The 12,947-nt window shown below is 43.3% G+C and overlaps 2 protein-coding genes across 7 annotated transcripts in view; both read left to right on the top strand.

Moving 5' to 3' along the window:
• Window positions 1–12,947, top strand: part of UNKL (unk like zinc finger) — a 574,440-nt gene that overhangs the window by 467,104 nt on the left and 94,389 nt on the right. The window lies entirely within an intron of this gene.
• On the top strand, window positions 4,908–11,931 carry LOC128641971 (uncharacterized protein K02A2.6-like). The gene has a single exon (XM_053694589.1). It carries the CDS (start codon window positions 6,071–6,073, stop codon window positions 10,121–10,123), a length of 4,053 nt encoding a protein of 1,350 aa, XP_053550564.1. The 5' UTR covers window positions 4,908–6,070; the 3' UTR covers window positions 10,124–11,931.

Below are 12,947 nucleotides of genomic sequence, written 5' to 3'. Positions count from 1 at the left end.
GGAAAGTTGTTCCTGCGAAACCATCCAGACTACTGTTAACATCTAATATATCAATGTTGACGAGTTTCACTGCCTGCTTTCTTTCACTTAAGTCCATGTCAGGAGCACTTGAGAGGCTGTGTTCTGTTCCACAGCATGGACCTGGAGGTAAGATAGTTTCAATTTTTACACATAAAACGCTATAACAGGGTCACAGTGTGGCTCCTTTATACCTTGATAGGATCCAAGGTTAATATCCTCTGAAGGGGATTATTGAACAGTTGGTGTTAATTAATCAGTGTATTAATTATTTACATGCTGCTTTGTGTTATTTTTTCCTGGGCTTATAAGACTGTGTTTTTAGCTGAAACAAACAGGTTTCACTTTATTTTTTGAAAGTGTTGCACAGCTCCTATAACTTGCTGTACTTGTAATAACAGGGGAAGTACTGTCTTGCACTCCATGTGACCGGGTGTGGTCTATGTTCATTTCCTCCATTCTGGCTGAGACTTGAACCTGAGGAGAATGTTTCCTCTGTTAACTGTCTGGGTCTAGGTGGTGGTGAGTGCCCCAGCCATTGGGAGTATAAAGTTGCAGTTTTCTATAATAAAAAACATTTTTATTTGTGTCCTCCTGTGGGTATAACCTGAGCTATAAGGACTCTGACATGTTAGAAGGTACTCCTTTTGTACTAAATCATACCTGTTTATATTGTGAGGAGGCCATAGTTTTCCCGCCCACTCATTTATGTTCTACATACATTAACACTGTTATAAAGTCTAAGAAGGAAGACAAGCTCTTAGTCCCATGAGTTTACTACCCTTGCTACTTTATCCACTCCACATGCAGTTTCCCGTAGCACATCTAATCCTACATCTGGAGGGGGCCTTCTTCCTGCGGGCTTTGCTGCGCAGTTACAAACGGCGGTGTCTGCGGCCCTCAGTCCATTACCTCGCTCTAACAAATGCAAGAGAAAGGTTAAACATAGCTGTCCTGACCCGGAGTCATCTAAATATTTATCGGATTTATCTATTATGTCCCAGTTATCCGATGATGAGTTAACCTCTGTAGCTTCAGAGGTTGAACTTTCTGGGTCGGAGTCCTTAGCGTCTAAGCCTCCTTCTGCGGAGGAACCCTTCAAGGGAAATATTTTATTTGGTCCAGGCCTGGACTCCATTATTTCTACGGTTACCGGAGGCAAGGGTGACTTTCCAACCGCAAGATAAGAAAAACAAGTCTAAGGGACGACAATCTAATTTTTGTTCCTTTCGTTCTGACAAATCCCAACGACAACAATCCTCCTCCAAGCCCGAGCAACCCAAGAGTTCTTGGAAGCCGACTCAGTCCTGGAATAAGTCCAAGCAGAATAAGAAGCCTGCCGAAAAACAGAATCGGCATGAAGGGGTGGCCCCAGATCCGGGATCAGATCGTATAAGGACAGACTGTCTCTTTTTTCAGACGCCTGGTTCAAAAACGTACAGGATCCATGGATCCTGGAGGTGTTATCTCAGGGATACAAGATAGGCTTCAAATCTCATCCGCCAAGAGGCAGATTGCTTCTCTCAAATCTGTCTACCAGACCAGAAAAGAGGGATGTCTTTCTAGGGTGCGTTCAGGATCTATCCTCCTTAGGAGTTGTTGTCCCGGTGCCTACCGACGAAAGAGGTTTGGGGTTTTATTTAAGCCTTTTCGTGGTCCCAAAAGAGGGAACTTTCCGCCCAATTCTGGACCTAAAGTGCTTAAACAAATTTCTCAGTGTCCCTTCAAGATGGAGAAAATAAGGTCCATCCTTCCTTTAATTCAGGAACCAGTTTATGACCACTATAGATCTGAAGGACGCTTACCTTCATGTTACAATCCACAGGGAACACTTTCAGTTCCTGAGGTTTGCATTCCTGGACTAGCACTTCTAGTTCATTGCCCTTCCGTTTGGCCTAGCTACTCCTCCAAGAATCTTTACAAAGGTTTTGTAAAGAATTCTCTTATCCCAAGTAATAGGGTGGAATTCCTGGGTACTATAATAGATTCAATATCCATGAGGATATTTCTAACAGACCAGAGACGTTGCAAACTAACTTTGGCATGTCTTGCCCTCCGGACCTCCTTGAGTCCCATTGTGGCTCAGTGTATGGAGGTGATTGGTCTCATGGTGTCCTGCATGGACATCATTCCTTTTGCCAGGTTCCGTCTCAGACCTTTACTACTGTGCATGCTGAGGCAGTGGAACAGCGATCATTCAGATCTGTCTCAACAGATTGTATTAGACAGCCGGTCGAGAGAATCGCTCTCTTGGTGGCTCTGTCCAGATCATCTGTCCTGAGGGACATGCTTCTTAAGACCATCCTGGGAGATTGTAACTACGGACGCAAGCCTATCTGGATGGGGGGCAGTTTGGGGTGCCAGGAAGGCACAGGGGTTGTGGACTCAGGAGGAGTCCTCCCTCCTTCCCGTTTCTTCATGCCTGAGGAAACGGCTTGTAGGCAGAGAAACGCATTGCATTTTTAGTGGGCAAGATTGCACATCCCCAGTCCACTCACTTGTTACATGTATTTTAATTTGTTTTTTTTATAAATAAATAGTATTTTTTTTTAAAAAAATTGTGAGTGCCCATAACTACCTGTACCTGCTTTAATGGGAGCCTGACCAACAAGACATTGCTTCACTTGGATACTACACACTGAGGAAAAGTTCCCTAGTGGTGAGCTGACACACCATATTAAAATCTGCCAGCCTGTTCCTACTAGCACATTGGTGTGCTCATCCAGCATGCGAGTACCCATTTTGCACCTGTGTAAAGTGAACATAAACTATATCCTGAGTTATCTGCACAATTGGTGCTTGTTTTGTGCTTCATCTTTTCACTGCATTAGATGACTGATTTCCTTTGTGGGTGAGCTGCCACACCTGTTAAATCTGCAGCCTGTTCCTACAAACACATAGGTGTGCTTTATAGCCATGTGAGTACCCATTGGGCTTATAATATTCTGTGGTCCTGTTTAAATTTGATGATACCACACATGTGGCGCCCCTTTGCTTTGTTTTTTTCATAATATAACCTTGGTGGCTTGCATCAACCATTAGGGGAGAACGAGAATTTCCTTGGCGATGAAGGAAGTATCTCAGATTCTGGAGTGGGTAGAGGCCCACAGCTGTTCGCAGTCAGAGATTCACATTCCGGGTGTGGACAACTGGGAGGCAAATTTTCTCAGCAGGCAATCCTTCCATTCAGGGGAATGGTCTCTCCATTCTGAGGTGTTGGCAGAGATATCCAGCAAGTGGGGGATGCCGGAGATCGATCTCATGGCGTCCCTTCTCAATAACAAGCTACCCAAGTACAGTTGAGGGATCCCCAAGTGGATCTAATAGATGCACTAGCAGTGCCCTGGAGGTTCAAACTCATATATCTTTTTCCTCCATTACTTCCATTTTTCCTCCAGTGGTGGCTCGCATCAAGCAGAAGGGTTGGTTTCAGTAATCCTGATTGTTCCATTGTGGCCGCGAAGGACATTGTTTGCTGATCTAGTGGGGATGTCCTTATCTCCTCCGTGGAAGTTACCTTATCGCAGAGACCTGCTGATACAAGGTCCATTTGTTCATCAAAATCTAGATTCTCTGAGGCCGATTGTGAGATGATTGAAGTCTTAGCCAAGAGAGGTTTCTCTTTGTGTCATTGATACTCTTATTCAAGCTCGTAAACCAGTTACTCAGCGTATCTACCACAAGGTGTGGAGGACCTACTTATTCTGGTGTGAAGAGCGTGGTTTTTCCTGGCACAGAGTTAAGGTTACCAGGATCTTATCTTTTCTCCAGGATGGGCTAGAGAAGGGCCTTTCTGCTAGTTCCCTGAGGGGACAGATTTCGACCTTCTCAGTTTTATTGCACAAGAGACTGTCTGAGCTTTCAGACGTGCAGTCCTTTGTTAAGGCTCTGATTAGGATCAGACCTGTGTTTAGATCTGGGGCCCCTCTTGCTCTTTGGGTTTTGCAACAGGCTCCGTTTGAGCCTCTGCATTCCTTTGACATTAAATTGTTATCTTGGAAGGTTCTCTTTTTATTGGCTATTGTTTCTGCGCGCAGAGTTTCTGAGATCTCTGCTTTGCAATGTGAGCCCCCTTATCTGATTTTTCATGCAGATAAGGCAGTTTTACTTACTAAATTAGTTTTTTTTCCTAACGTTGTGTTGGATCGTAACAACAATCAGATTGTGGTTCCTTCCCTGTGTCCTAATCCTCCTTCATCGAAGGAACGCTTACTTCACAATTTGGATGTGGTTTGCGCCTTGAAGTTCTATCTTCAGGCTACTAAGGAGTTTAGACATCTTCCTCTTTGTTGTCTATTCGGGGAAGCGTAAGGGGCAGAAGGCTACTTTTGACTTCCCTTTCTTTTTGGTTAAGGAGTGTCATCCGCTTGGCGGGCGAGACAGAGGGACATTGTCCTCCTGAGAGGATAACGGCTCATTCCACTAGAGCAGTGGCTTCCTCTTGGGCCTTTAAGAACGAAGCCTCTATGGATCAGATTTGTAAGGTTTTACAAGTTTGATGTCTTTGCTTTGGCTGAAGCAGCTTTCGGGAGAAAAGTTTTGCAGGCTGTGGTGCCCTCAGAATAGGGTCCGCCTCTTCCATTTTGTTCCCTCCCGTTATTCATTCAGTGTCCTCTGGAGCTTGGGTATAGTTTTCACAACAGTAAGGAATGAAGCCATGGACTCTCCCTATCTTAGGAAGGAAAACATAATTTATGCTTACCCCCGAATGTTTTTTCTTGTCTATGGGTTGTCCCCTATTATTTATTTTATTCTTCTGGCTTCATTTATACCCTAATGTTTCTCCTATTTTTCCTTGTTCCCTCGGCAGAATGACTGGGGTAATGAGGAAGTGGGAGGGATATTTAAGCCTTTGGCTGGGGTGTCTTTGTCTATAAACATGACTATAAATATCCCTCCCATTCCCCCTACCCTCCAGTAGTTATTTGCCTTGTCTCATGAGGTAGAGAGAGAGGTGCTCTGTAATAAGAAAATAAGTTTATCATGGTTTGGCTCAGGAGAGCTGGGGAATATATATCTATATTTAACTCTGAGAAGTATTGATGTATATAATACTGGTTGACGCTGTGTTTCTCATGCATCTTTCCAGTCTACTTATCCCCTTTCTGTTAAGCAGTGTATTTCACACTTCATTACTGACTCATTATGTGTGCGTTGTCCCTGGGTCCCCCGGTTGTATAGATAGCTGTCAACTCATTGAGGTATCCTTCAGTTGCATTTGAGACAGACTTTGTTCCCTTTAACTCTCCAGCGGGTGAGTCAGAGGACTCTGTGGTGAGGATGCCTAGGTTTTATGTAAAGCACTTCCAGACTCTTTTGGACAGGGTTCTGTCTACTCTGGAGATCCAGGCAACTTTGTTGTTTGGGGAAGGATATTTTTCAAGTACGGGTTCGGGGCCTGGTTCTAGGCCAAGGAACACAGATGTTTTCCCTGTTTTATCTATAATTGCTGAAATATTTTCTAGAGAAAATCAAGAGATTTGGTGTCCATTTGTTTCTTCAGAAGCTTTTAACAGTTTGTTTCCTGTTTCAGTGAAACACGTGAAACAGTGTTCCTTCCATTTATAGCTCAATATGCCCTACAGCTAAACTTGTGGGAGTTTGCGGTTTCTTTGTCCTCTTCTCTGGAGGACTTAGAGGAATATCTCGGGTCGCTGTCCCTTCAGGCTGGTGCTTTGTTTAAGCCAGCAGTGGGCATTTATGCAGTCTTGGAAGCTGCTAAATTCTGGTCTGATTCGACAGCGAGAGGATTAGTGTGATGTCCCTGGAGGAGATTGTTAAGATTACTGCAGCTTTAAGCTCAGCTCACCACACCCCCTGGGTGTGTCTGGGTCTCTGTGACATCATCAGAAGCCATGTTAGTTTTACTGATGGAACCTGCTAGAGAATAAGCCGTGTGGCTGTAGCTGAATAAAAGTTATCTAAAGTTCCTGCTGCAGAGTCTTCATGATATGTGCAAGACACAAGGTAACAGCACACAACTGAATGTTCTAATCCTGACTACACACAGAACATAACAGCTGGCGACGAGGATCTGTGGTCTGACCCTATAATGGCACTTATTGGCACCTTACCTGTGTTTGCAGCAGACACAGACAGATGGGACACATGGGTTGAACAGTTTGAGCTATATTGTACAGCAAATAACATAGGAGCTGATAAGCAAGTGGCTGTGTTTCTGACAACTATAGGCTCAGCAGCTTACACTACATTAAGGGACATTCTCTCACCAGATAAACCTAATGCTAAACCTCTGTCTGACCTGATCTGCCTGTTATCTGACCACTACCTACCTAAGCCTCTAGAGATATCAGAACGCTTTAAGTTTTACACACGCAAGCAATTGCAGCATGAGGACATTAAAACTTATGTGATCAGTTTAAAGAAACTAGCAAGTAGCTGCAGATTTGGTGATTATTTAAACACTGCTTTACGTGATATGTTTGTTATTGGACTCATGGACTGTACAGTACAAAAGAGACTATTAGCAGAGGATGATTTAACACTAAAGCGTGCTATAGAGATAGCTACAGTCATGGAACTTGCTGCTAAAGATACACAAATGCTCCAGGCCCCAGCACAGGCAGTTTGTGATAAGGAAAAAGATGTTTTTCATACAAGTATGCACCTTAATAAACAGTATCCAGCTAGACAAGGGTCACAGACAGCCTGTTACAGATGTGGTGACACAAATCACACAGCAAATACCTGCAGGTTTAGGAACAGCACCTGCTATGGGTGTGGGAAGATTGGTCATACAAAGAGAGTGTGCAGAAGTTCCTTAGACAGAGATAAAAGTAAGAAAGGCAGCAAGTCACAAGCAGCTTTTCATGTGCAAGTAGATACACCACACACTGATTCAGAGGAAGACAAACCATTATACACATTACAGATCTACAGCCTTGAGAATAAAATTCCAGAACTGCAAGCAAAGGTGAATATAGATGGTAAACCTCTCATTATGGAAGTTGACACAGGAGCAGCAGTCTCTGTTATCACAGCTGCTGATTGGAACCGCCTGGGACTAAGGCAACCAATTGTTCCAACAGCTGTCACCATGCAAACATATTCAAATGAAATAATAAAGCCTATTGGGTGTGTATCACCTACAGTGACATTTAATGGTATAACTAAAAATCTACGCCTCTACATTTTACCTAAAGGAGGACCACCTTTGTTTGGTAGATCCTGGATCCAAGCATTGGGCATGCCAAAGTTACCACAACAGTTACCACTTAACAAACTGCTGGACCAAAGTGGGAATTCAAATTCTTCTTGGATTAATTCACTAAAGCACAAATATAAGACTGTATTTGATGGGAACCTAGGTTTAGTGAAAGACAAGCAGATTCAGCTTCACCTAAAAGAAAATGCTATTCCAAAATTTTGTAAACCAAGAGTTGTACCATTTGCACTTAAACCTAAAATTGAAGCAGAATTAGAAAGACTACGAAATCAGGGGATTATTGTTCCAGTGTCTAGCAGTGAATGGGCTTCCCCAATAGTTCCTGTCAGAAAAAAGAATGGGGACATTCGCATCTGTGGAGATTTCAGAGTGGGCCTTAACCCTCAATTACTTGTGGACCAGTATCCTTTACCACGGATTGAAGAATTGTTTAGTTCTCTGGCAGGGGGTGAAAAATTTACAAAAATTGACTTGCATCAAGCATACTTACAATTAGAGGTGCATCCAGACTCCAGACACCTGTTAACTATCAACACTCACAAAGGACTTTTTCAGTATACGCGGATGGTGTTTGGCATTGCCCCAGCACCTGCAGTGTGGCAACGGATAATGGATGAGATCTTGGCAGGTATTCCACATACCCACTGTATGTTAGATGACATGCTTATCACTGGTGAAAATGATGCTGCTCATAAAGCCAATGTTGAAGCTGTTTTACAACGCCTACAGGAATTCGGACTGAAAGTTAACATGGAAAAGTGTGAGTTCTTCTGCAATAGTTTAGAATATTGTGCACATGTAGTGGACAAGACTGGTCTACACACAACTGCTGAAAAAGTGAAAGCGCTGGTTCATGCTCCCACCCCTGTTAATGTATCTCAGCTACGTTCTTATTTGGGGTTGCTCAATTACTATCACAGATTTTTACCAAATTTGGCTCATTTACTATATCCACTACACCGTCTTTTAGATAGTAAAAACCAGTGGGCCTGGACTGACTTATGTACACGAGCATTTGAACGCTCTAAGCAGCTTCTTCTGGAATCAAGACTCCTTGTCCACTATGACCTTAAGAAGCCTTTGGTACTAGCCTGTGATGCTTCACCATATGGTTTAGGCGCAGTACTTTCACACATTATGCCCGATGGGTCTGAACGTCCTGTGTCTTTTGCGTCCAGATCTTTAACTCCGTCGGAGAGAAATTATGCCCAGATTGATCGGGAAGCTTTAGCAATAATTTGGGCTGTGAAGAAATTCCACATTTATATATATGGCAGACCTTTTACTCTGATCACGGATCATAAACCACTTTTGTCCATTCTGCACCCTCAGAAGGGTATCTCCAACACAACAGCTGCTCGACTTCAGCGCTATGCACTTCAGCTGGCGGCTTACAACTACTCCATTAAATATCGATGCCACAGTGATCATACGAATGTGGATATGTTTTCTAGATTACCAATGGTACATCACATGACAACATCTTCTAAAATCATAGAAACCCCTCCACAGCCTGTAAATCTAAATTCCAAAGTGATTGCTACTTATACATGCTCTGATTCTACCTTACAGGAAATCAAGTCTTTTGTTCAACATGGGTGGCCTAAAGTGGTTCGCTCTGACCTTCAGCCATATTTTACAAGGAAGAAGGAAATTGTGCATGACTCAGGCTGTCTGTTATGGGGGTCACGAGTGATAATTCCGAACTTACTGCAAACATTAGCATTAAAGTTACTACACAGCTCACATCAGGGTGTAGTAAAAATGAAGCAAAGAGCACGAGAATATTTTTGGTGGCCTAAATTGGATACAGATATTGCTTCTTATGTAGCTGCTTGCAATGCATGTGCACAGACACAGCGGAATCCCAGCAGGGACACCTCAAAAACTTGGCCATGGCCAAATGAACCTTGGACAAGAATCCATGTTGATTTTGCGGGGCCAGTGGATGGACGAATGTATTTGGTGGCTGTGGATGCTCATTCCAAGTGGCCAGAAGTAGTTCAAATGTCAAGTACTACAACACAACAAACCATTGTCGTTCTTTCCAGTATGTTTGCAAGATTTGGACTGCCACAAACTTTAGTCTCAGACAATGGTCCACAGTTCATATCACATGAATTTGAAACCTTTCTAGATACAAATAACATCAAACACTGTAAGACAGCTCCATATTTTCCAGCCTCTAATGGACAGGCTGAAAGATTTGTACAAACTTTAAAACGCCACTTAGCTGTCTCTCAGAAATCAAAATTTAATCCAAACTCCCTTTCTAATTTTTTGTTTAACTATCGAAACACACCCCATGCCACTACTGGGCTATCACCTGCAATGTTAATGTTTGGAAGACGCCTGAGAACTCCACTGGATAAAGTTAGACCAGAACATCCCACACAAGAGTTGAACACTTCTAGCGTTTCAGAATTTGTTCTTCATGACAGAGTATGGGTTAGAAACTACCGTGGCCCAAATAAATGGATTCCAGCTGTCATAATACAAGGCATGGGCAACAGAATGTTTAAAGTTCAACTACAAGCTGGTGGTACAGTTTCCCGCCATGTAGAACAAATGAGACATAGATCTCAACCAGCTACACAAATATCAAATGATTCAGATGGTGAGGATATCTGGCATGGAGTGTGGTGCCCACCTGAGTCTTCTGAGGATGAAAATGCAATGAACACAACTGAAACAGATCAACCTCAGAATGATTCTGTCCAACAACAAAATATCACAGGTGATCAACAACCATTGGGTACTCCTCCACAGACAATTTCTCCTGAACCAAATACTCTACGGCCCTCTAGAAACAGAAGGCCACCTTCTAGATGGCAATGTGAGGATTCAGTGAGAGATTATTCAGCAAGGAATGACCTAATCCGAAGGCGGACTTATCGCAGAAAACATAACTGTGACTAAATTCTAGCCTGCGACCTAGGTCTTGTGCACATAGACTATAAAGATAAACTGTTCTAAGTTCAAGTGTATGGTTTAGTTACTTGTTGTATGTTACAATATTATCCACTGTCTGTTTTTTTTTTTTTTTTTTTTTTTATTTATTTTTTATATATTTTTTTTTTTTTTTGGAGAAAAAAGGGGATGTTAAGATTACTGCAGCTTTAAGCTCAGCTCACCACACCCCCTGGGTGTGTCTGGGTCTCTGTGACATCATCAGAAGCCATGTTAGTTTTACTGATGGAACCTGCTAGAGAATAAGCCGTGTGGCTGTAGCTGAATAAAAGTTATCTAAAGTTCCTGCTGCAGAGTCTTCATGATATGTGCAAGACACAAGGTAACAGCACACAACTGAATGTTCTAATCCTGACTACACACAGAACATAACAGAGATCAAGGACCAGATCAGCTTTTTCGGATTTGCTACTGATTACGTCAGGGAAGCTATCCTGCACATTGTTCATATCACAGCGAGGATCTCCAGTGTTGCGGATTTGGCTGGACGAGCCCTGTGGGTTCTGTCACAGCCATGGGAACAGGTTCCTGATTGTGACCCCTTATCTTCACCTATTAGATGTTGGGCCTTAATTGGTCAGACTTTAAGCGACCCTGTCTGCTCAGGTAGGGGTGACAATGTGGTTTCCCGTTGACAGAGTCTACTTGGTAAACCGATCAATAAGTGTGCGAACGTGCAGCAGTCTGCCTCTCATAGGGCATCCAGTGAGTCTCCTTGCAACTTTTTTTGGGCCAGGCGGTTTCATCCTGAGTCTATTAGACAAATGGAGAGATTTAATCCAGAAAGGGCGACAGACCACATAGGGGGCAGACTTTTTCTATATCGAAAGGACTGGGTACGGTCAGTCTGGGAGCCATGGGTGCTTGATATTATCCATCAGGGCTACAAATTCTGATTTAAGCCCCGTCTTCCTTTGGATCATTTCGTTCAATCAAGGGTTCTGGAGGATTCCTTCAGAAAGGTGGCACTCCTTCGTTGTGTGGAAAACCTTGATATGGGAACTATAGTCTCTGTTCCGAAATCTGAGAACGGAAGCGGTTTTTACTCTATCCTTTATTTAGTTCCAGAGGAGGATGGAGGGTTCCGTCCTATTTTGGACTTGATGGACCTAACCAGATCAGTTCAAGTTTCGATCTTTAATACTGAATCATTGAAGTCTTTTTTTTCGTTGAAGTCTTTTTTTTTTTTCTCCTAACGGAGGAGGGTCAATCTATGGCTACAATTATCTTAGAGAATGCTTTCCTTCACATCCCAATGCATAGGGATTATTTTCGTTTCTTGCACTTTGCCTTTCTAAATCGGCATTACCAGTTTTTTTTAAATCTGCCAGTAGGATTAGTTACGGTTCCTCAAGTCCTTACTAAGGTGCTGGGAGCCCTTTTGGCTGGGGTTTGCCTAGAGGGGATTGCAGTGGCTTCTTAACTGGTGGACATTTTGGTTCCGGCTCAGTTTTTGTGGGTGGCTCAAGACCACACTCAGAGAATTCTGTCGTACCTTTCGGGCACATGGTAGGAAGATCTAACTGGAGAGGAGTTCCCTCGTTCCATCTACAAGGGTTTGCTTTCGGGGAACAATTGTAGACTCTGTCAGCATGAGTCTCTATCTCTCTGATCAACACAGAGATTTGCTTTAGGAGGCATGTTATCGGCTTCTTTATAATGTGTATTCTTATAGAGGTGGTAGATTGTATGGCTGCGTCTGATGTGGTACCATTTGCTAGATGTCTCCTTCAGCTGTGCATGCTTCAACAGTGGAATGGAGATCATTCAGACGTCACAGAATATTTTTCCGGATGCTCAAAGGAGTGTCTTCGTTGGTGGATCTCCTCCTTGTCAGTCAGTTTATGAATCAGTTTTTGTTGTCCTTCTTGGGTTGTAATCTCAGTTGATGCAAGCCCGTCTGGCTGGCTCGATTCTTGCAGCTCTCTTGAGACACAGGGCTCCTTCCTATCAGTATCATGGAATTGAGGGCTTTTTATAATGCACTTTTAGAGTGGCCTCATTTCTCTTACTCATTTCCATTCAGTAACTGTTTACTGTATCAACCTTCATGGAGGTACCCGGAGTCCTCTGGCTATGCAGGAGGCATCTTGCATGCTAAGGTGACCAGAGAGGAACCAATGTCAACTCTCAGCCTTGCATATTCCTGAGGTGGAACTTTGGGAGATTGATCTGTTGAATAGACAGACTATTCATTCGGAAGAATGGTCTCTAAATCAGGAAGTTTTTTAGGAAATAACCTGTTGTCGGGGTATTCCATACTTGATGGCCTCCAGTTTCAATGCTAAGTTTCCGAGGTATGGTGCTAGGACCAGGGATCCTAGTGCGGAGATAGAGGACACGCTTGTGGTCCCATGGAACTACAATTTGGTCTTCTTGTTCCCTCCTATTGTTCTTCTCAGAGTGGTGGCTCGGATTAAACAGGAGGGTTGTTCCTACTATTCTCATTGCTCCTGCGTGGTTGTGCAGGCTTTGGTATGCAGATTTAGTGAGAATATCTTCTGCTCCTGCTTGTGTAAGGCTATTAAATAAGCCTTCTTAAAACATGATGTTGTTGCTAGAGAAAACCTTCTCAGAGGATAGAACTAGATATCAGTCGACAAGAGACTCTCCCGTGGTAGCTTTTTCAAGAACATCTCTCTCAGGGAACATGCTTTCAAAGACCTTCCTGGGTGATTGTGACCATGGACACCAGCCTGCTGGGCTGGGGAGCAGTTTGGGACTCGTTGAAGGCGCAGGGACTCTGGTCTCGGGAGGTTTCTGCTCTCCCCAT

Source organism: Bombina bombina, chromosome 11 (genome assembly GCF_027579735.1).
Source record: "Bombina bombina isolate aBomBom1 chromosome 11, aBomBom1.pri, whole genome shotgun sequence".
NCBI classification, from domain to species: Eukaryota; Metazoa; Chordata; class Amphibia; order Anura; family Bombinatoridae; genus Bombina; species Bombina bombina.
The sequence above is the reverse complement of the archived record's forward strand: the minus strand, read 5'-3'. Positions and strand labels throughout refer to the sequence as shown.

What these genes read in the sequence shown, in the direction of transcription:
- LOC128641971 (XM_053694589.1), top strand. Translation starts at nt 6,071, where the DNA reads ATGGCACTTATTGGCACCTTACCTGTGTTTGCAGCAGACACAGACAGA.